The sequence below is a fragment of the Eulemur rufifrons genome, chromosome 28, assembly GCF_041146395.1.
Source record: "Eulemur rufifrons isolate Redbay chromosome 28, OSU_ERuf_1, whole genome shotgun sequence".
NCBI classification, from domain to species: Eukaryota; Metazoa; Chordata; class Mammalia; order Primates; family Lemuridae; genus Eulemur; species Eulemur rufifrons.
This window is the reverse complement of record NC_091010.1, coordinates 50,526,937-50,551,726: the sequence shown is the minus strand read 5'-3', so window position 1 is coordinate 50,551,726 and position 24,790 is coordinate 50,526,937. Positions and strand designations below refer to the sequence as shown.

General features: G+C 42.0%; 1 protein-coding gene across 1 annotated transcript in view; it reads right to left on the bottom strand.

The window, feature by feature from the left end:
- Positions 1-18,099: 18,099 nt before the first annotated feature.
- CFAP58 (cilia and flagella associated protein 58) overlaps positions 18,100-24,790 on the bottom strand; it is a 90,373-nt gene continuing 83,682 nt past the window's right edge. The window contains exons 18-21 of the mRNA XM_069460177.1: positions 20,903-20,999; positions 19,631-19,735; positions 19,330-19,385; positions 18,100-18,463 (exon numbers count right to left, since the gene is read on the bottom strand). Of these exons, the coding sequence (XP_069316278.1) occupies positions 18,100-18,463; positions 19,330-19,385; positions 19,631-19,735; positions 20,903-20,999 (622 nt within the window). The remainder of the gene's footprint in view (positions 18,464-19,329; positions 19,386-19,630; positions 19,736-20,902; positions 21,000-24,790) is intronic.

Below are 24,790 nucleotides of genomic sequence, written 5' to 3'. Positions count from 1 at the left end.
ACCTCCATGAAAAATCAATGATGACAGGCCCAAGCCTTTTTTAGAGCATGCACAGAAACTCACTTCATGCCCAGCTCCCCAAGTGCTGGACCCACTTGTGCCAGGTCCTCATGCTGTCCTTCCTGCCCCAGAGCACTCACACTTCCTCCCGTCCCTCCATCCACCCCCTGGTCTTTCCCAGCCCAGAGTCATGTACAGTCTGGGCCACCAAATGTAGCACAGGACTGTATCCTGCTTTGGGACACTCTGGAATGATTTCATGGGTAACAGCTAATGTAAGCTCTAGAGCACAAGGCTCAGAGGTAGAGGGAATCCCCAGGTTCGTCCAACTCACCACTAGAGTGCTTCTCAATCTTTTTTTTTTTTTTTTCCTGCCTCAACCCACCTGAGACATGCACCCTCTGAGCAGACTTTAGCTCAGTGACCAGGAGCACATATCAGAAGACAGACTGCCTGGTTCCATCACTCATTAGCTGGGTGGCTTTGGGCAAGCTGTTTTACCTCTCTGTGTCCTCATCTGTAAAATCGGGATGCTAATTGTACCACCCATGTAGGGTGGTTAAGAGGATAAAACAAGTTCATGTGTATAAGGCACAACAATAGGGCCTGACACACACCAAGCATGCAATAAGCAATGGCTATTGTTATCAGGAACATTCTAGCAGTGATTCTCAGGGCTGTGGAGAGGGGTAGATTTAAAACCTCAAAATGACCCAGAAGTCATTTAAACACACACTCCCTGGGAGAGGCCTCTCTTCGGGCTCCCCCACACACCATCATGGAAGCCACTGCCCTAGTGGCTAGAGCCTAGTCAATGCAGAGACCCCTCCCAGCTCTTCCCTGACTTTGCTCCGGCAGCTCCAGCATCAGAGAAATCACCACCTCCTGAGACAGGCCAGTCTCATCAGACACAGCTTCTGTCCTTTATTCATTCAACAAACATCCTGCAAAGCTCTAAAGATTAAAGAAGACCCTCAAAGTCAGGGACCATGTTTCTTTTGTCCACTAATGTATTCCCAGTGCCTGGCATGGGCCTGGCACAGAACGGGTTCCCAATAAACAGTTTTTGAGCCCCTGACTGCTTTGCACCAGGCACTGATACAGCACAAGGAGGTCTGACGGTGAGTAAAACAGACGCAGCCTCTGCCCCAGGGAGCTCATGATCCAGCTGAAGAGGCAGAGACCTTAGGAGACGTCACACAACAGTGTGCTAACGGGGCAGGTACAGGTGCTGTCGGAGCGCCAGCAGGAGCAGCTAACCCAGACTTGGGAGCCCAGAAAGGCTGCCTGGAGGCAGGGAGATGAGATCTTTAACCCTCAGACACGAAAGGTGAGGAGCCAGCCACAGGTTGTGGTGGAGGAAGGGTGCTGCAGGCAGATGGAACAGCATGTGCAAAGGCTCAGTGGCAAGAGAGAATGGGTTATCCAAGGAACTGAAAGAAATGTGGGGCAACAGGATGGTTGGAGATGAGGAAGAATGTTGGAGGGAGCTTGCTGGGGGAACCAGGCCACTTTACACAGGGCCTAGGAAGCCGAGCTAGGGTATATGGACTTTATTCCAGAGCAGTGGAAACCATCCCACAGATATTCGCTAAGCAACTGCCATGTGTCAAGCAAGACTGTGCTCTGCGCTGGGGATAGGGAGGAGAGCAGACAGCCATGCTCCTGCCCTCGTGGACTTTACAATCAGTGCAGGAACAGACGTGGATCCAGTAACAACTGGACGAATAAACATCTCATCACAAAGGGAGATAAACAGTGCAGAACAGCCCTGCTCAGGCCCTTCTGTGAGGATGGGAATGTTCTACGTCTGCACTGTCCACTCGGTACAGCCACATGGGGCTGCAGCTCTTAGAATGTGACTAAGGTGAATGAAGAACCAAATGTTTAATCTTACTTAATGTTTATCAGCTTACATTCAAATTTAAATAGCCAGTGGCTACCCCACTGGACAACGCAGAAAAGAATGAACTTGTTTCTCAAAACCAGTCATTCTGAGATTTTAAATCTACTCCCCTCCCCACCCTGACAGTCACCATTGGCCTGTTCCTGATAGTAATAGTCATTTATTGCACACCTAGTGTGTGTCAGACAGCACGTAACGAAGGACACTGGTCTCAGCTAGGGGACCAGGGAAAGCATTCCTGGGGAAGGGACACCAGCTAGGACCTCAATTATGGGGCAGACCTCATTGATTGGCTTATTTCCATACCCCTAACATGCAGTGGAAAGAACACTAAACTGGAATGCACAAGATTTCCATTCCAGCTCTGGCTCAGTGTCTCACAAGCCAAGTGGCACATTCTTCAGGTCCCTGATTTGCTCTGAACCTCAATTTCCTCATCTGCAAGATGAGAATAACTGCTCTACCTAATGCACAAAACTGTCAGGAGAATCAAACGAAAATATGTATGTTAAAAGCTCTTAAAACTATAAATACTGTATGAATGCAAAATATAATTTTAATATCTCTTTCATTGCCAAACAAATGCATGTCTGTTGTAGAAAATCTGGAAAATGTAGAAAGTGTCAAAGGTGAAAATCTAAAAATATATGTTAGCTGTCTTTTCAGTCATTTTTTTTCTTTGCATACGTGTGTCTATACAATTTTTTAAACAAATCCTGGGAGCATACTTGCAGGCTGTTTTGTAGTCTGTTTTTGCCCCTAGCAAAATATCATGAATCTTCCCCCCATGTTGTAGATAGTTTTTCGACAACATGGTTTTCAGTAGCTGCAGAGTGTCCTACAAGATGTCATTTAACCTTCAGAGCCCATTACTTCCTTCATTAGCAGGTTGAGAGTGAGTTGAGAGAAGTCCCCAAACACTTGCTCTCCCACCACAAGGCTGGCACGGGGCCCAAGGACACTGGCAGCGTATTCAAGCTCCAAAGTGCCAGGTTCCTAGAGTGCATTGCCTTCATGCCCCCAAGCAATCCGAGTCATGAACACAGAGGTCCCCTGGGGCACTTTCCTGATCCTGCCCTTATCTGGACCATCCCACCCCAGACTCTGGAATTAAGCCAAGCCCAGAGGGCAGCTTTGCCAGATTCCCCAGCAATTACACATCGGCAATCGGCAATCGGTACCCAGTGCTGCGTGGCTGGAATTCCCCAGGGGGTGACCATCAAGCTCCTGTGCTGGTCATTTGGGGAATATCTTCCTTCCTTTGTCACCAGCAAGCTTCACAGGGCTTTCATATTTTCAAAGTGGAGGTGGACCTCGACCCTCCACACAGTGCTCCTGCTGAATTGGTTTTCAGACTGTGCCACTTTAAACGTGATTCAAGAAAAATTACCGGAGCCTCCACTCCATCTGTCTCTGGAAATGGTCTTTCTGCTCAGATCATTTGCCAGCGACACTCCATCTCCACAATTACCTCAGCTATTTTATCTTTATCTGTCTGGAACACTGAAGGGGAAGCAGCAGATAATGCTGTTATTTAAGTGACTTGTTCAGCTTAAATACTTTTGTACCTCCAGAGCATAAAATACCCCCACCACTGCCCTGGTCCTTCCTGGGGGACCAGGCCCTGCACTGTCTTGGGGTTTAAGCATGATAAAGGGGGCTGCCAATGAAATGGTTGATGCGTGGTGAGGGGCATCCCTTAGGAATGCAGGGATGGGACTGAATCCCCGGCTGTAATTAGAACTCCATGTGCCTCCTCACCCCCAGGGAGCCTCCTGGCATTGGCTCGAGTCCTAGCATGGCTTCTCTGCAGCTAGAATTATTCCGCAGTGGATGAAGCTTTGGGGTGCCTGAAACATTGAGAGGGAAGAGCAAAGGCCAGACAGCTAGGATGTTAACCTGCCTGACAGCTCTCTGCTAATGTGTCTTTTTGCACACATACTATCTGAACATACTACAGACACCAAGAGGAAGAAAGATGCTACTGCCTGCCTCCTGCCTACAGGGAGATAAAATATCGAAAGATAATGAACAAAACCAGGTAGCGCACGCCAGGTTAGTAATAACAGCTAGCATTTACGGAGCTCTTACGACGTGCCAGGCATTCTGTTAAGCACTTCATCACATTTTCTTATTTACTCCTCGTAACTATGCTATGAGGTATACATGATGAACCTCGTTTTTCAGATGAGGACACTGATCTATGGTGAGATTAAACAACCTGTCTCACATCGCGCGAGCAGTGGTTGCAGCCAGAGCTTTCTGCTGTGTAAGCAAGACGCTGCTGCTTCCAAACGGAGCAGCTACGAGATGAAAGAGGGGGAGCCCAGCCTTGCTGTCTAACAAAGCTGACCCAATGGTCATTTCAAGCACCAGGACCAGAAACCCAGAAAAGGACACATGGCAGCCCCAGGGAGTGGAGAACCCAGCTCTCCGGCTGTCCCCGTACATCTCCAGGGACACACCCCTGCTTCTCCTTCCTCAACCTCGGGCCTTCCAGTATTCTCTTCTCCCCTCCCTCAAGAGGGAGCGTTTCTTTCTCTCTTTCTTTCCTTCCTCTCTTCCTTCCTTCCTCTCTTCCTTCCTTCCTCTCTTCCTTCCTTCCTCTCTTCCTTTCTTTCTCTCTTTCTTTCTATTCATTTATCCCCTAAAACCGAGGTTCCATTCCTTCCACTCAAGGACTGGACCCAAACCAGCAGGAATTCCAGCCACATGGGCTAGGGAAGGGTTTTGGGAGGCCAGCCAGTCCACTTCCCGGAGGAGCCTGAGCCAGCTGTTCCCAGAGAAGTCGTGCAGTTCAAGGTAAGGATGGGAGCAGGAAGAGCCGTGATGGTACAGGACAAGCCACACCGGGCTTAGAGCCAAGCCGAGACAGTGAGGGCAGAACCAGAAAACCAGGCATGAGGTCTGGCTCCAGTGGGTGCCCCCAGAAGCGGGCTGAAACAAGGCTTGGATGTGGGTAGTTTCTTCAGGAGGTGATTCTAAGGCACAGCAGTAGGGAAGGGGGCACTGAGACAAGGACAGGAAGGAGGCAAATGCAGGGTCTAGTGATAAGAAGTTTGCTATTTGGGGATGATTGGGCTCCATTGCACTGGGGAACTCGGGAGACCATGTAGAACGTATCTCAGAGTTAGTCCCCCCACCCTGAGGGGCCAGGGAGCTGGGGGTTTACTCCTAACCCCTTCCTATTAATAGTTGAGGCTGCTCCCATAAGCAATGACTCTCCGCCTGTCGGCCTGCCCCACCTGCTCAGGCTAAGCTAGGTCCTCCTACAGCCAGGACACCCACGGGCAGACAGGCTTGGTGCTTGCGGAAGCAGCCCTGGCTGGGTGTGCCCAGGAACTGGCCAGGTCAAAGCCAGAGCAACGAGTAACTGGGAGGGAAACAGTGCAAGAACGTGGTTAAAACCCTCAGGGCTACAAAGGGGACAGAAGGTCTGTGAGCTCACCAGTGCACCTGGCTGATGACCACATGACCCAAGGACAGGCAGGGCAGGAGGTTCAAGGGTCAGCGCTGGGCTGAGGGGAAGCAGCTCCTTTGAGCAAGTTGCTTGGGCTCTCTGCCCCTCATGCACCTGCTCCCGGGTCTCTTCCCTGTTCTAGGGGATGAGCTGGCCAAACAGTCTGGGAATCAGACCCCAGGAAATGGCAGGGCCCCTGTGAGTCCTTGGTCCTCCTGTCACCTTCTGGCTTCTCTCCCCACCCCATTCTGCTCCGCCGGACTCCCCATGCACTTTCCCTGGGCGAGAGCAGCGTGACTTTGCTGAGATGATACCTCATTTCTCTCCAGCTCAGACTCACAGCCTGACCCTGTGACAATGGCCCCAGAGCTGTCACTCTGCAAATAACTGTGGCTGTGTGAGAGACGCTGAAGCCAACATGAGGATTGGAGACAGACACCTGTAATTTCACATTTGGCAAAGCCCACCCCTCCAAACGGAAGTGCTATTTCAATTTTCTGGCTCTCATTTGTCTTTAACCTCAGACTAAGGAGGGAATAAACCCTCTTTGATTTATAGACTGAATTCTTTAAAAAGGTAGTTTATTCTTTTTTAAATTTATTTTTTTCTTTTGGCTTGGGGCAGACACCTGGGGCCCAAAATGGGAATTTGGTACCTCAGTCAGATGGCTCAAACTGCCAAAGTTACTGGAGAAAATATTGGACTTGCTACCAATCCATCTTTCCTGCTAATCCAAAAGTCAAATAAGTCCATGGAGGGCTTTTTTTTTTTTCTTCTAGAATTTCAGGCTCCCTGAGGGCTAATTTCTCTGAAAGCTGCATTAAACTAATAGCACCATAAAAGGCCCATTGTGAGATGTAATTGGTTTGCAGGACTTTCCTATAAAAATAATAAAAAGACTGCCAAAGGCAGTTTCCAAAGGTCAATTATCTCTGTGTTGCTTGACTTGAGTAGAGGTCAGTCCCAGAATTCCATTTTATAGGCCCATTAATCAAAACTAGGCCTGCCCTGCCCATCTGGACCCCATCAGCTATGAGGGCTGTCACAGGTTCCACCCTCATGCTGGTTGCCAAAAGGGTGCTTTGGGCTCCTCTTTTCCCAGGAAGAGACTGGCCCACTGTCTCCACAATGAACGCAGAGCTGGAGCCGAGATTGTCAAGGCGGAATGAAGGGGAGAGAAGCTACATCCTGAGCACAAAGAGGAAGAGGTGAGAACTCAGCAAGTCACGCGGGCCAGGAGCCAGGCAGTGTGCTTAGAGACTAGGTCACACAAGGCCCTGTTCCCAAAGAGCTGGAGAAGTTGGCTGAGCCATGAGTCTTGGTTATCTTATTTGACCCAAACCAACTTAAACTAGCTTAAGTATAAGCGAACTTTCATCGGCGAATGTAACCGGGAGTCTTTAGGATGGATGGATCCAAGGGCTCCAACATGTCAACTATTCTCTCCCTCTCTCTGACTCTCCCGCCCTCCCGTGTCTATCTCCGCACTGCTGGCCCCTGCTGTCACACAAGCGCTCAGCAACATGACAGTCAAGGGCATCAGGCTGCCCTTGTTGCCCGTATTCCCCACTGAGCTATCTCAGCATGAAGAGAGACTTTTTCTCCTAGTGCTCATATACCAATTCCAGGAAAAATCTCTGGTTAGCTCTGTTCGGATGCCATGCCCACCCCAGACCAATCATTGTAGCCAAGGGGTTGCAAGAACATGACTTGCTGAAACTGGGTCACATACCCACCCACTCCCGGTTTCACAGGAACAAGGTTTTCTGCTTCTTGCCCCTGCTCAAAATAAAAGCTGAAAAACAATTGCTCCTGCAGGGCCTAAGTTTCTAAAAGAATGAATTATCCTCAAGATCCAGAGTATGCCAGTCACAATAAGGACGCATGGAAAAGTATGGAAGGATACACTGAAATACTAACAATGGTTATCTCAAAGTGGTAGGTGTGACTTCTTTTTTCCCCTTACTGAGTATCACGTTTTCTAATCTTTCTGCAATGAAAGTGTATGGCTTGTGTCATTTTAAAAAGGAAAACATAATGCTAAAAACCTATCCATGTCTCCCATCCAAGTACTAACCAGGCCCGACCCTGCTTAGCTTCCAAGATCAGATGAGATCAAGCACATTCAGGGTGGTATGGCCATAGACAAAACCTATCAATGTCCTTACTCTGATTGCATTAATAGATGCACCAAACAACGCTTTTATTGGTTTCCCAAGTCAACTTTGCCGCTAAAGAGAAAATAGGACGACCATCCACGGCGCTCGGTGACTACGTTTTTGAATAATACTGTTACTCGACCATGCTAGTCTATCAAGTCTTTTCTCGTCTTGGATATAGGTATCTCCTGCTCACAAGGTGCTAGCCCGACGGCCGGCCTCTTCTTGGCCCAAGTTGATGGCAGCATCACAAGGCCATGAGGGATGAAAGTGTGTGCCTTCTCACAATAGCCTGCTGTGTCTGGCCACATTTGCGGCCAGCCGCCAAGCAATTACTCATTAGCCGCTAAGTAAAAGCCAGCGTGTTTTCTATCATCTACATGAGGGGGTGGTCTCTTGGTGCGATCGGTGGCTGTCCACACTGAGTATGAAAGGGATGTGCCCTCCCTGGGAATGGCGACAGAAATGTTCCAGCTGGGGTCACAAGTTCCATAAAGAGTCATTTCTGTGTTGAGAATAAAAGTAGAAATTATCAGACCTTTGAAATAGCTTAAACTTAGATCTTAATGTTTCGAATAGGATCAAAGTGCCTTGGTAGAATATAGTACTTTTTATGGACTCCTTTGTCACACAGATATGGACATACACATGTATGTCAGTCAAAAGTATTTTAAACTTTTTTACCCAGACTCATCCGGAAAAGAGGTAGGAATGCTGACCAAATAAGAAATAAAATTATCAAAGGATGTTGAGGCTTCTTAGATGTGAAATTGTTAAAGGATTAAACACCAAGCTACATTTATAATATTCACAGGAATTCTAAATCTTATATTTTCCCCAAGGACAATAGCTATTAATCAGAAATAAATAGTTACCATTCATCTCTTATGATTCGGTATGCATTATTTCAAGTAGTCCCTTATAACAACCCTGTAAGTTTTTGAAGACAGGAAATTAATGAACAAAACTAGTCACTGGAAGAGCGTTTGACCCAGGTCTGTCTTGACTCTGTCCCATCCCTTCCTTTCAGGACACCTGTGTCCCCTTCTCAGCAATGCCCCAACTACACCTGCACACAGAACGAACGTCCGTAGGCATCCCACGTGTGATAAACCCACACAATGCACGGGTGCCACATTTTCTGCATCTTCTGCCTCTTAATATGGGGGCAATGCAGAGGGACTGCCCAGCAAGAAAGACTCAAATGAAAGAGGGAAACAGAAGGTCGAGTTAACTTTGAAAGTGTAGAATCAATTTCACTCAAAGAATCCCACTTCCACTGCCTAGAAAGTAGCAGCTGGGCAGTGGCTTCCGAACCAGTTTGGCCATTTCTGGCTTCAACACAACCTCACCAGAGGAAATTTCCTCAAATGTCGGGTGGGCATAATTCTAAACATAATGCTGAACATCAGCAGGGAAATAAGCGCTGTGGTTATAAATCCCACAAGGAAATAGCAAACATGTCTCTGACTAGGGAACAGCAAGACACAGCAATGCTCTGGAATGACACACACGAATGTAAGTTGCTGCCTACTTTAAAGAAGGAAAGGTAATGATAAACTCACTGCAGCTACTTTGTTGAGTCCTTCATATTAGTGCTTGGAGAGTGACAGGGCCCCAGGGTCTGTTCCCGGGTACTGCTGTCTGGGAGGGGTGCTGGGCAAACTCGGTTTATTTCTTCTAAGGCTCAGGCTGGGGAAAGTACAAATCTTTCTTTAGAGGTTTATAGAAAACAAGACCGGCTTATCGAGAGTACAGCTTTTTGTTGTTGTTCTTTACAATAACAAGAGGATTTGGATACACACTTGAGTTTATAAAATACAAATCCTGCTTAAATCTATAGACGTTAAGAAGACATGTGATGGTTCTTTGGAGAAGAAAGCAGCACCTGAGTCGAACCGCACCGAGCGAGGTGCTTTGTGGTCGTGAGATATTGATAAATCTCCAGGTCTTCGACCAGGGGAGTCGAGAATAGGAAACTCATTTCAAATCATATCTCAGGTGGGCATTTGAGCCGGAATAAGATGAAAGTCATTAATTTTTTTTTTTCTATTGAGCCATCAAGCACAAGTGGAAATAGTTTTCTTCTTTCCTTATTTTGATCTAAAATCTGTTAAGGGCAAGAGCCAAGATTCCCATTCCAAATCCTCAAAGAACTGCACCAAATTGTTCTTTTCCTTTTTCCTTAACAGAAACAACAAGGTGTGAACAAAACTGTCACTTAATATGGTAATTAATACAGGGAGATATAATTAGCTGCTCTAAGCATTCTTTTCTTGGCTCAAACATCACTGACGCCAAGGAGTTTAGCGTCTATATCGCTGTTAGGGTAATAAGCCCATCTGACAGATAGATGTGTTCTACTTGTCTTGAATTGGTAACACAATGTCCCAAATTAATTTCTGAATGATTTCCCAAATCCTCTTCATAGATAAAAAAAAGAGTTGCAGAGGCAAAACTCTTCCTCGGGCAAATTCTCACATGTGTAAACATAAACAACCTTATACCAAACCACTTAACTTTCTGTAACAACATAAATATGGTCAACAAGAGTAAGACTGCCCAAAGCTGACCCTGCAACTCAGGGCAAAGCTAGAACAATCTCTAAGGTAACAAACCAAACAGCACGCGAGTATTTAACCACCTAAACCAAGAACACACTACCACCAGTCTACGTAACACCCAAGAACAAAAAAGGTTAACACACCTTCTTCAGTAGGCTGTGATTAGACGAAGTGGTGCAGACTGTTTGAATTACACTTCACTTTCCTTTTAGTACAAAAAAGTCGAGTCCATTCTATCTGAAAACAAAATCCAGGCCTGCGGTTTGCCTAGCGGTGAGCACACTGCCCCTTTAACTGCATGATGCCCTCACTTCCCCTCGCCCTCTCTCCATCTGGAAGGAAACACAGCTGCTGATATTCCGGCTGCCTTCACCCCATGCCGTGCTCTCCCCACGTCTCTCCACGTCTCTGCCCATTTCTCACCATTGCCTGCAGCTTTGCGTACTTCAGTCAGTTCACTCTGGTCTTTGCCTCCCATATTCTTTTAAATTGGGAGTTTTAATGTGGCTGTCCCCATATAATCAGTTATTAGGTATAATTACTTCTTTATGAGTAGAATTACCATTCCATTAAGTTTATTAATTCTCCAGGAAAATGGGGTTGCATAATACTTGAGTTGGAAGCACTTCTTCTGATGTCTCTGCTCCACGCTTTCTGCTCCACAGGATAAAAAATATCTTCCTTGGTGGAGCTTAATTGGTACTGCCCCTTTCCTAGTTGAGGTTGCTCCAGAATTAGTGACTCATTTCCAAAGAGTAGAGTAGGGAAAGGGAGAAGCAGTGATTTTACAGTGGAGAAACCTGGCAAACAGTACCTTAGCCGAGTGATGAAGGTAAACATCACCGGTGAAGTCATGTGGCTCTAATGTACCTCTTGATATGATGGGACTAGAAGAGCACTTCACCTCTGTGATATTCCTTCCAAAAAAACATAAACCCAATCTAATCATAAGAAAAATCTCAATTTTATACCTAGGGACACTCTACAAGGTAATGTTTTAAGAAGGAGGAAGCAGTCAGTTAGGGAAAACGTGGTTGAGAGATGGGTATGAGATCAGGACAGGAAAGGTTCTGCTAGACCTGGATGCTTACAGACATGTGGCTGGAGACCACAGCTGGACTGCGGAGGGCTGAAGAGTGATGGGACCAAGGAGAGACAATGGGTTCAAAAGATTGTTTGGAAGAGAAAAAAGAGAAATTGAGGTGTGAGCTGAAAGGATGTGAAATCAAGGAAGACTGTTGGTTTTTTAATGAGCTGTGCTAATACAAATATTTATAAGCTAATGGGAGTGATCCTGTAGAGTACAAACAGAAAAGGCTGAGAATGTAGGGAAGTTAGCTGATCACAGGTAAGCATTCAGAGGGCACAAGGAGGGAGAGAAGGGATGGGGGACTGGGTAAACCCAATTAGATTTGAGATTTCAGTAAGCCATGATGCAGGGCATAGTAAGATTAACCAAAAGGCTTAGCAGTTCAAGTCTTACCTCCAGAAGTCAAGTTTCTTGACCCAGGAGTTTGCTTCCTCTCTCACTGATGAGGCTGTGTATGTGTGGATGAGGTCTTCTCTCAAGGAGGAGCTACTGTATGTGATTCTCAAGCCTGGCTGAACACCAGAACCACCTGGAAGCTTTAAAAAAAATCCTGATGCCCACACTACAACCAAGCCAATGAAATCAAAATCTCAGGGAGAGAGACCCAGACATCTGTGTTACTGAAAGTTCCCCAGGTGAGTCCCATGTGCAAAGAGATTCGAGAATGTGGGCTCCTCTCCCAAAGATTCGGGGTTGTGGCTGGACATTAGAGTTTCTAAAAGCCTTTGTGATGGTGGCTATTGCTGTTATTGTTATGCTTATTAAATTCCCTTGCATCATCACAGTGGGAAGGAGGAAAAGGAACCGTCTATATTTAAGCCATCGAAGAGAACAGTGCTATTTTGGAACTAGAAGAAAGAGTTCCTGGCATTGTGTCTCAGATTAAGGTTAAAAGAGACTTATCACTTATGTGAAAGAGACAGAATTGACACAATTTACTTTAATACCCATTTAATCTTCTAATGTCTATTTAAAGAGCATAATATAAGGTCTCACAATCCAGTGAAGATTTTTGGCCATATCCATTCAGACAGCATTTAAGCAGTTTCCGTAGTCCTTATTAGCCATTCATCTGACCACTTAGAACAATATTTTTAACCTTTCCAGGCTGTTATTAGGAGCAGGGAGATGATTTTTAGATACTGATAAATCTGACATTTATTGAACCCTTACTATGTTCCATGCACTGTGCAAATGTCACATGTAGTTGACTGTAATCCTCATAACAGTTCTGTGAGATGGGTGCTATTATTATCTTTACTTTACAAATGAAAATCTGAAGGCTGGAGAGGTTGCTTAACTTGCCCAAGATCAAACAGCTATAATTGGGATGGTGGTGTGGATTCCAGTTAAAAAGAGATATCTGCACCCCTATGTTTACTGCAGCATCATTCACAATAGCCAAGGTATGGAGTCAACCCAAGTGTCCATCAAAGGATGAATGGACAAAGAAAATGTGGTATATATGAGAATGGAATACCATCCAGCCTTTAAAAAGAGGGAAATCCTGTCATTTGCAACAACATGGATGAACCTGGAGGACATTATGCTAAGTGGAATAAGCCAGGTACATTATGCTCAGTGAAATAAGACAAATACCACATTATCTCACATATATGGAATCTAAAAAATTCAAACATATAAAAATAGTACAATGGTGGCTATCAGAAGCAGGGGAGGGTGGGGAAAGGTAATAGGGAATTATTGATCAAAGGGTACAAAATTTCAGCTAGACAAGAGGAAGTTTTTGAGATCTATAGCACAGCAAAATATATTGTATACTTCAAATTTTTTAATTTTTAAAATTAAAAAATAAAACTCTAACCTCACACCATACATAAAATTAACTCTAAATGGATCAGAAATATTAATATAAAAGGTAAACTATAATAAAACTTCTAGAGAACAATGCAGGCAAAAAAATTACTATCTTGGAGTAGGCAAAATTTACTTAGGAGAAGAAAAGTATAAACCACAGAAGAAAAATAAGTGTAAATTGGACCTTATTAAAATTTAAAATACTGCTCTTCAAAATACACTGGTAAGAAAATGAAAAGGTAAGCCACAGACTGAGTGAAAGATTATAAAATGTGTAGGAACAATTTAAAGCAGAGCTTAGAGGGAACTGTATAGCTGTAAAGGCTTATATTTTTAAAAAATAAAAGGCTAAAATCAATTACCTTAAGAAGATATAAGAAGAAGGGAAAATTAAACTCAAGTGAAAGAAAACACTAAGTATGAGAACACAAATCAATGTAATAAAAAACTAACAAATACAGAAAAATCAGTGAAACAAAAAGCTGTTTCTTTAGAAATATCAGTAAAATTGTATTAATAAACTTCTAGCTAATTTCATCAAGAAAAAAGAAGATTCAAATTACTAATATCCAGAATGAAATAAGACCCATCTGTTCAGATCCTACCAATGCTAAGGATAGTAAAAGGATATTTTTAATAACTTTATGTCAATAAATCCAACAATTGATATGAAATAGACAAATTCATTGAAAGACATAAATTATCAAAAGTGACACAAGATGAAACAGAAAATCTGAACAGCCCTCTATTAGCCCTATATCTATTTAAAATTCTTTTGCAAGAAAAATGCAATTTCAGATGGCTGTACTGGCAAATTATATTAAACATTTAAGGAAGAAATAATACCAATCCTACACAAAGTATTTCAGGAAATAGTGGAGAAGAAGCATTTCCCAATTCAGTTTATGAGGTCAGCTAAACCTTGATACCAAAATCACACAGAGATATTATAAGAAAAGAAAACTATAGACTAAAATCACTTATGAACATAGTTGTAAAAATCCTTAACAAAATATTAGTAAATCTAATCCAATAATATGTAAAATCATAATATACTATGACTAAGTGGGATTTACCCAAAGAATGCAAACTTGATTTAACATTTGAAAATCAAAGCAATTCAACATGTCCAAAAATAAAGGAAAAACCATTTAATTATCCTGAAACATGCAGAAAAAGCATTGATGAAATTCAATATCCATGCATCATTAAAAATTTTCAGCAAACAAGAAGTAGAAGGGAATTTTCTCAATTTAATAAAAGCATTTATAAAAATCCTACATCTAGCATCGTCTTCATGATGAAAAACTCAGTACTCTTCCTCTAAGATTAAGAAGAAGGCAAAAATGTTCTCACCATTTCATTTTAACATTGCACTGAAAATTATGGCTAGGGAAAGTAAGGTGATTGTAAGCAAACAAAGAAACAAACAAATAATAAAAGTCATACTAATTGGAAACAAAGAAAAATTGTCTTTATTTATGTGAAACATGAATATGTTCGTACAAAATACTAAGTAATCAAAAAAACCTATAAACCTAACAAATGAATTGAGCAATGTCACAGGATACAAAGTAAACATACAAAAATCAATTGTATTTCCATGTACAAATAGCAAACGAGTAGAAAATAAAGTTAAAGTTAAAGTTAAAGTTAAAATACTATTTACAATAATATCAGAAAATACAAAATATTCAGGCATAAATTTAACAAAATCTATGCAATTCTTACACACTGAAAACTATAAAATGTTCCTGAGAGAAATTTTAAAAAATCTAAATAAATGGGGACATACAGCGTGCTCATGGATTGAAATCCTCAATATTGTTAAGATGCCAATTTTTCCCCAAAGTGATCTATAGATTAAATCCAATCTCAACCAAACTCCCAGAAGGCTTTTTTGTAGAAACTGACAAGCCAATTCTAAGCTCTATGTAAATATGCAAAGAATCAAGAATAACAAAAATAATTGTAAGAAGAAAAAAGCTGAAGATTGACAACATCCGATTTCAAGACTTACTGTGAAGATATTGTTATCAAGACAAATAGATACAGAACTACAGAACAGAATAGAGACTTCAGAAAAAGAACTACTCAAATATAGCCAATTGTTTTGCTACAAACGTGCCAAGATAATTGTGCAGAAAAATGACAGTCTTCTCAGAAAATGGTACTGAACAACTAGACTATCAATATGGAACAAAAATGAACCTCTACTCACAGTAGAATGGTTACCAGAGGCTGGGGGTTGGGGACAGGGAGGGAAGAGGGAGTTGTCGGTCAAAGGATACAAAGTTTTAGATAGACAGGAGGAATAAGTTTTGAGATCTACTGCACAGCAAGGTGACTATAGTCAATAAAAATGTATATTTCAATTTTTTTAATTTCATAAATTTTTAAAAATGAACCTCTAACCTCACACCATTCACAAAATTAACTCTAAATGGATCATAAATATAAATTAAAAAGCTAAAACTATACAAAACCTCTAGAGAAAGATACAGGAAAAAAATCATTACTATCTTAGAGTAGGCAAAAATTACTTAGGACAAGAAAAGTACAAAACATGTAATAAAAATAAAAACAACTTGGACCTTATTAAAATGTAAAATGTCTGTTCTTCAAAATGCAGTGTTAAGAAAATGAAAAAGTAAGCCACCACAGCAAAAATGTTTGCAATACATATATCTGACAAATGTTTTGTATCCAGACTATACAAAGAACTTTTATAGCCTAATAAAATGATAAAAAATGGACTAAAGATTTGAAGACACTTCACAAAATAAGACTTATGAATGGCCAAAATTACATGAAAAGATTCTTAACCTTATTAAGTCATCAAGAAATAAAAATTTAAATCAGCCCAGGCGTGGGGCTGGAGGCCGAGGCGGGAGGATCACTTGGGCTCAGGAGTTTGAGACCAGCCTTAGCAAGAGCAAGACCAGGTCTCTACTAAAAATTAGTCAGGCGTCATGGCATGCGCCTGTAGTCCCAGCTACTCTAGAGGCTGAGGCAGGAGGAAGCCTTGAGCCCAGGAGTTTGAAGTTGCTATAGGCTATAATGACGCCACTGCACTCTACCCAGGGCAACAGAGTGAGACTCTGTCTCAAAAAAAAAAAAAAAAAAAATTAAATCACAATGAAATATCACTATACATCCATTACAATGGCTTAAAAAATACTGACAATACCAAATATTGAAAAGAATATGGAGCAACTGAAGTCCACACACATGGTTGGTAGAAACGTAAAATGGTACAATCCGGAAAACAGTTTGGCAGTTCGGTATCAGGTTAGATGTGCACTTGCCCTTTCACGCAGCAATTCCATTCCTCGGTATTTACCCAAGAGAAATGATAATGTACGTTCACATAAAGACTTGTACCTGCATGTTTATAGCAGCTTTATTCATAAGAGCTAAAAATTGGAAATAACTTGAATTCCCATCAACAGGTAAAATAAATAAATTATGTTTTCCCATATAATGGAATAGTGAAAACATGGATGAATCTCAAAATACATTGTACTACATTATTTTAAAAAGCCAGGCACAGAAAGAGTATGTATAGAGTATGATTCCATGTATATGAAATTCTAAGAAAGGTAAAACTAATCTACAACAATGCAAAACAGACCCGTGGTTGCTTGGGCTGGATGAGGGCTGGAGATACTGACTTGTCAGGGGGCATTAGGGCATTTTTGAGGGCTGGTGATTGTGGCAGCAGTTGCTGAAGCACATGCATTTGTCAAAAGTGACCCACAGTACACTTAAGATATGTGTTTTTATATTTAAATTATATCTCAAAGTTGATTTTAGAAAGAAAATATGTCTCTCTCTACATATATAGTATATATGTAATGTGTGTGTATATATAGTAGATATAATATAAATATAGTATATATTTATTTTAAAGGTTCAGAAGATACATTCAAAATTATAAAACAGTAATGTTTCAAAGGTGATATTAAAAATTTTTAGCAACTGGAAAACACCAGCACTGATCAATCAGAACAAATGGTGGGTGTGAATAGTTGGCACAGCCAACCCACATGAGTGAGTTGAGTGATAGCCGAGGAAAACAATAGTTATCAGTGGGTAGTGGGATTATTGGTGTCCTTTTTCTTCTTTTTGCTTATCTGTATTTTTAAATTTTCTGTAACAATCAGGTACTTTGAAATAAGAAAAATCTATTTTTAATTATAAAAAAGAAAAATGGTACCCTGTTGATATCACAGTTCATACTGTTATAAAATTCTAATGGATCTAAAAACTCTAATGGAACTTTTAAATAATAGATATGAGAAATGGTATACTAAAACAGCATTGAATTAGAAGCTAAAAATGGATAATGCTATAAAAAATGTTTTCCATCTACTACAAAGAAAATAGTGAGATATATTTTTAAATTATTTTACCATTTTAATATTTTAAAACACCTTCCCTTTGCTCCTATCCCAGCTAGATCTCTATATAATTGATTACATGTAAGAAAGAGATAGTTCTTTCCTCAAATTATCTAGGCTCCAAAATGCCATAGTGCTCAAAATTCATTATTCAGTATTTTCCTATGGATAACTTGGTCTAGGTCAAACTTCAGAATCAGTCTGAACAAGTCAGGGAATCAAATGATAATTATCAACCCTGGATAAATTTTTATGGCAAAATTACAGCCCTTGACAAGGAGAGTTGTTGCTGTCTCTTGCTAGCATGACTACCGCCGTCTCTACGGCTTATCACAGCAACAAACCTTTGCTCTGAGCAATTCTTCAGAGGTAAGCACAATAATAACCTGGCTGCAAGAGCAGGCTCTGAGAAGCCATGAGCAGCAAATAATGACCAGGGAGTGCCCTTTATCATGTCTTTCTCTGTTAACAGAGAAACCACACCAGCTCCCCATCAGCCCAGTCAGGAGTCAACCAATGGTTTAGCCACAGGACTCCTTTCTGAAACTCCAAAAACCCCAGGGTAAAATTATGCTACTGTACAACCTCCTAATGTTGCTTTACAGCACAGCTCAAATTTGTGATTTTTAAAAGCACCTCAGCCCACTGTGAGTTCACAGTTATCTTTAATGATTTGCAAATCTCAGAGTGTTTAACAGCTCATTTTTGTGCTGTGGCTACAGTGGTAACACTTGCACCTAAATAGTTATTGCTTATAATACCCTGGGCTGTCGGGATGTGCAATAAATGAGAGGCGGTGGTGGTATCTTCCACCTCTTCTACCCTAATTCGCTCCTCCTCCACCTGAACACAAGCATACGGAGTCTCATAGAGTGTCAGCTCCTGAGCTTTCTTCCACCTGGCTCGTGGGACCTCTGTCATCAGCAGCGGCTGACCACCCTGCTCCATTACACGCACAAAAACAGGAAGCCAGAGACCACCAGGGTCTTTCCCTCCAGTGAACAGAGGAAGACTGAAAGCTCGGACTTTGAAGGTGAAGGGTCCACTTGTCCCCAGATCACAGCTATAAGAAAAATATACGGAAGTTTTCACAAGCCACACAATGTGGCATTTCTGCAAGATAGTCAATTTTAAATTACATGACTAAATCCAGCTTCATTCAGACATTTTAATGTCATCCATCCTCTATGAGAATTGGAATCACCTTTATAGTTGATAAGTATTGTGGAACAACTTTTCTTCTCTGATTCCAAAACATTAGATATTTCTTATGTAATAATAATAATAATGACAGCAGATGTTTACTGAAATATTACTATGTGCCTGAAAGTGTTCTAAGCTTACATATTAGTTCATTTAATCCTCAAAACAACCCACTGTTATGATGAGCCAGGATTTGAACCCAGCATCATCTCCAGAGTCTTTGTCATACTGAGATAGATCAAGGATCATGGGCCCTGTTTCCCCTAGAGGAGTGAACCTCTTATGAAGCCAGCCAAAGACTCAGAATGAAGTTGACTATGGCTAAACTTCAAAATGTCTCTGGATGAATGGGAAAATCTCCAGGGCTGTATATGTGTCATAACTGCCCTACCTTACCAGTAAAAATCTTTTGTCTAAACAGAATACGGTTGGCTCTAAAGCAAGAAATCGTCAGAGACTTTCAAAAATGGAAATGGCCCCACTATGATTCTTTAAGTTTAAAGCCCTCTTGGTAAATTCTCTAGAGTACATTTCCATCCTCCATATCCTTGTACGGTGCCCAAAGAGCTGACAATCACACCTCATCACAACATTATCAGCTACACTGGAGGTTGCTTTCCACCTGAGAGTTCTCTCACTGGGCCCACTTAGGAGAAGCAGAGGTTGACCCTGCCCGACCCATTTCCCACTGAGCCCTTAACCACATTCCCTTCCAACCGTCAGCACCTGCGGTCTCTTTGTCTGGGGGCTGCCATCAATCTAGCTCCCAGAGCCTGCTTTGCCTGCAGGCAGGGAGAACCAGAGGGCCCCCCAGAGCAGTTCTTGGCCAATTACTGACAGCACAGGGGATATAAACACCCCAGCTCCCTCACCCCTAGTGGAGATAACTCTGAGGTGTGATTGCATCATCTCCAGAGCTCTCCTTCAAGGTGGAGGCAAGTCTCCCATCATGGAACTCCACTTGACCTTGCACCCATGCTTGGCCTCCCTCCCTTCCCTTCCCTGTATCATTCTTCCACCTTCTTACTGGTTTCCCCAGGATCACTTTGTAACAATCATTTTCATAGTCATCGGTGTCTTCAGTCTGCTTCTGGAAAACCTCATCTAAGAGAGGAGACTGGCATGTAGAGAACTGAAAGGGCACAGGACATCCAGAAGCTCCCTGTGAAGTGCCACCTCCACGTCTAGTCTGAACAAGCATCTCAGGTCATTAACGCTCCTGCTCTTCACAACGGGAATCTTGGTCCCTGAGCACAAATGGAAGGTTCCTAAAATCCACTTACGTTGTGCATGTTCATCCCTTACTCCTCAATCATTTAAAAAACTACAGAGGTCAAATTATTGTGAGAGGGGTGGCCACAGTATCCTCACACAGTATTACTGAATGAACACTCTTAATGAGGAAACTTTGGACTGATGCCCAAATAATTGTGCCTTCAACAAAAAGAAAACACGATGTATTCAAAAGCTCAAGATGCTGGCCTGCAACCTAGGAGCCAGATGGATCCCTGTGCTACATAACTCTGTCCTCAAGCGTGAGGTCTACAAAGGATAGTCCTGTGGAGGGTACCAGCCCAAAACCCTCATTTTACAGCCTTGGTTCCCCTGAATGAAATCCTTGTGTTAAACATTTCTCACAGTAGTTTTAAACTTTAATTACATACTCTACCAAAGCAAAGATCAAAATCTCTACAAAGGTTCTTTTTTATTTTTTATGATGAAGTATTTATTAGTATGTCTCTTTGGAATAGATTTTCCTATGCCAGGCCTGAAAAGAAATTGCACGTAGAAATCATTCTCAAAACACTTTTTACATTCTTGAGAGTTTGTCCTTCTTTCTCATCTCTTGCAATGACATGTTAATGAGGAATAATTAAAATAGATTCTTACTAATAAAGTGAGAGGGAATGCATTGCATTTCAAATTTTTTTTTTAAATATAAAACCTTCAGGGGCATCAATGTCTATAATAGAGAAATTAAGATCCAAAGCTTCATCCACATGGAGTATCTAGATCTGGTACATTTCAAATCAATCAACGTGGTAAGTAGCAAACGATCTGCTTCACGCAATGAGTCAGGCTGATTGAACAGGTAGATTGACAATCTCTTAATATCAATGTAGACCATGTAAAATGTTATCACTCTTATATGTGCATGACTATGAATCTGCATGTCTTTCCATCCTGGAATCTGAGCACCTGACTCTATGATCCAAGGGATTTGAGATTCCTCCAAAATGTGCCAAAGCAAATTTCAGGAGCTGTTCAACTGGACCCCAGCTTCAAGTTAGGTGTTCACCTTGGATGACTTGAGAAGGAATCCACCACCAGTAAAACGAGAGCCAGTTGGTTTGGGCATTGAGAAGGTGTTATCCATGGGTATTCTGTCCTTGTTTCTGTTAAGAGAGGAGGTGAAAGTTAGCTTCCCTAATATCTTTTTAGTCTTCTAAGTTTGATGTTTGTTGTTCCTGGGGTGAGTTAGCCACTGAAAACTACTTTGATTAAAGCTTCTAGTTTTAGACAAGGTGGTTATTTAAATCTAATTAGGTGTTTGCTGATAACACAGAAAATTCAGAGAAGACAATTAAATGTGAAATGTACTCTCCTAATGTTGATCTCAATATGGACAGAAGACCTCATTATTAGTCAAACACTGTGGCTTGGTGACTTCTGACTTGTAATCATCTTCCTGTTTTATAAAACATTTGTTTAGCTCCAAAGATCAGTCAGAAGACTCTCTCTCGGCTCAATTATAATGACTAATTCATCATTTATCAATTTTTATATTCCAAAGTTCTGGTGGAAACTTATAAATATTTACTACACACAAGATATCATCATCAAACTTAGACATTTATAAAACGAAATTTTCCTATGACTCTAGACAAGCAACTATTATTACTAGAAATAGTTTAAGACATAAGACCAGCTGGGGAAGATAAATAAGAGTATTTTTAGCAAAAAAAAAAAAAAAAGGGAGTTCTGCCCTAAAATCTACAGTGTATCTTCTATATAGATCTCCCTTAAATACACACACATACACACACACACACTCTCTCTCTCTCACTCACACATTCAGGATTCCTGCAGAAGTAATATACGCAAGTTATCTATTGTATAGTTAGGTGTCTTATAGAACTGTGGTCCCCAACTCCCGAGCTGTCAACTGATACTAGTCCATGGCCTGTTAGGAACTGAACTGCAAAGCAGGAGGTGAGCAGCGGGGGAGTGAGCGAACCTTCATCTGTATCGACAGCAGCTCCCCATCGCTGGCATCACCACCCGGGCTCCACCTCCTGTCAGATCAGTTGCAGCATTAGATTCTCATAGGAGCGTGAACACTGCTGTAAACTGCACATGAGAGGGACCTAGGTTGCACGCTCCTTATGAGAATCTAATACCTGATGATCTGAGGTGGAGCTGAGGTGGTGATGCTAGCACTGAGGAGTGGCTGCAAATACAGATTATCATCAGCAGAGAGGTTTGACTGCACCATAAATGTAATGCGTTTGAATCATCCTGAAACCATTCCAACCCCTGGTCCATGGAAAAATTGGCTTCCGTGAAACCTGTCCCTGGTGCCAAAAAGGTTGGGGACTGCTGTTATAGAAAACATCTATGGAATCCCTGTTAATAAAAATTAAGCAAACTGCTAAGACCAAAACCAATTAGACTGGACAACTATGAATGATTTATCCTAGAGGAAGAAATTCTGCCTTTTGGAAAAGAATCTGACCAGTACTGCAGGCTCTAGACCAGTCTGGTGATTCAGGAGCAGTCAGGGATAGGTAGGAATGCAAGTCAGGATCAGAGTGTGATGAGAAAGGTTTTTGAGAGAAACAAAAGATGGTAAACATGTAAAAATGATACGAGTTGCTATTTGATAAAGGGCATGTATGGGGAGAACATTCACAGAGATTATTCTAAATTATTGCACTTGGAGAGAACCTGTAGAGGATTGGTTAATCAACCCAGCTGTCTCTTAGCAGCATTGATTTCATTATTGCAAGAAACCATCCTCCATAAGTAGGACAAAAGCCTTAGCCTTGAGTGGATCCAGCAAAGAGGACTCCTTCCTGCACTTTGGCAACTTGACTGGTGTCAGAGGCAGCAGTGCCCCCACCCCCACCCTCCGCCCTCTCTTGCCTTAAATAACCTGAATTTTCCTCTCTGAAGGAGCTTAAGCTTAATGCTTCTGGCTTGGTCTAAGCTGACTAATGGGAATACTGTCTCCATTATATTATCTTTTTAGTGTATTTATAGACCTTTATAATGACTCCCTCAGCCTGCTTCCTTCCAGTCAAAATTTCTCAGCACTTTTGTTCCTGCCTCTGCACATTTTTCTTCAGCACTTTAGTCTGTCTTGCTGTTCTCCTACGAACTCCTCTCTAGGTCTACCGGTTTACGGATCCCCAAGGAGACGGACCCACCAGTGAAACCCTAACCAGTCAGAGTGGCTATAAGTAATGAGCACGTGAAGACAGAACAAGGACAGGCAAAGGCAAAGATTCTAGAGCAGCCGCGTCCATCAGAACTGTCCACGGTGCTGAAGAGCCCTAGATCCAGCCACGAGCCATGTGTGGCTATGAAGGTAGCTAGTGAAACTGAGGAACTGCATATTTAATTTCATTTCATTATAAATTCATTTAAATTTAAATAGCCACAAGCGGCCCGTGGCTGGGGCAGCACAGTGCTGGTGGATGGGCCACTGAGCTGAGCTGAGCCACCAAGGGGCAGCCCATCGTGCTCTCTGTGTCCAGCAAACCATGGGGGCAGGGGACCAGTGGGCAGTGAGGGCAAGGACTTGGCCAAAGCCCAGGGCCAAGGCGGGAAAGTTCATCAGCTCTGGAGAGACAATTAACTGCTTAGCCAAGCAAGCTGTTTGTAACTAACTCAACCACTGGTCTCAAAGTGGAGAACATGAACTCTAAAAGATGAAAGAGATGATCCATTGTGGGTAGAAAGAAGATACTAGAGATTCTATTTATAATTCTATCTTGAAATATTAAAAATTATGCTTTACTATTAGTTACAAACTGACAGTGATATCTGCATGTAATTTATAAATTAAAATATATTGGAGGGTAAATCTAAAATTCCTCTACAATAAAAATTTTATTTTAAAAATATGCATACTTATGGGGGGAGGCTGCAAGTTCAAAAACGTTTTACTGATGAGGGTGTGCAACCCAAAAGCTTGAAGACCACTGAGCCAGACATCTGCTTCATGTGGAAACCAGCCATGTGGACATTTTATGAGCACAGCCTTATATCCTACACAAAATCTATAGTTTTTCCACTCCACCATTCATTTAATTCATACTGTTAATGTTAGTGGTTCTCAAACTTCAGTGTGCATGAAAGTCACCCGAGGGGCTTATTAAATTGCAGATTTCTGAGCCTAACCAGAGTTTACTGAATCCAAATATCTGAAAATGGAGCCTGGGAACCTGCATGTTTAGTAAATCTCACTAGACCTACACATTAAGACAGACTCACCTAAATTAAAGCAGCATTTTACTCTACCAAGGGACTGGCACCTAAACCTGGGACGGGGGAGTATTCTGATTTACAAGAATGGCATATTGTTACTGGCAAATGAATTCGCATCCAGTTACTTTATATAGCTGTTTGCACTAACAAATCATAGGCAAATGCACTCAAACCATATTTCACCCTGTCCCTGAAATGGCCATGTGGATAAATACCAAATGTGACTTTCAACCCATAACATGAGAACATGAGTCACTACAGAATTAACTGGATGATTTTGGCAATGCCACACAGCCAAACCAGTTACAAACCTGCTAATTCATCTGGCCCCGCTCTCACCCTGGGATCAGGCTAATGACACCAACAATGTGAAGAGAACATTTACTTTTCAACATGTAGGCATCCTGAACCCCAAAACGTTAACCTCACATCTGTGTTATCATCTCCTAGCAGAGTAGTAGCTCACATGGACACAGTAGGTGCTGAAGTCAGTTACTAGACATAAAAGATGGTTCAGAGAAAGTTTATCTAAAACATAGGTGAATTACAGCAATAGAGCTGCATTTTTAGAAAGAACACCTTTTCTAAGCTCCACTCGCTTAGCAAAATTTAAATGTGAACATGCTTGTGACTGTACAAGGCTGATTTTGAACCTCATTTGCAAACACGGTTTTGGCATGATTATCTCCAAACC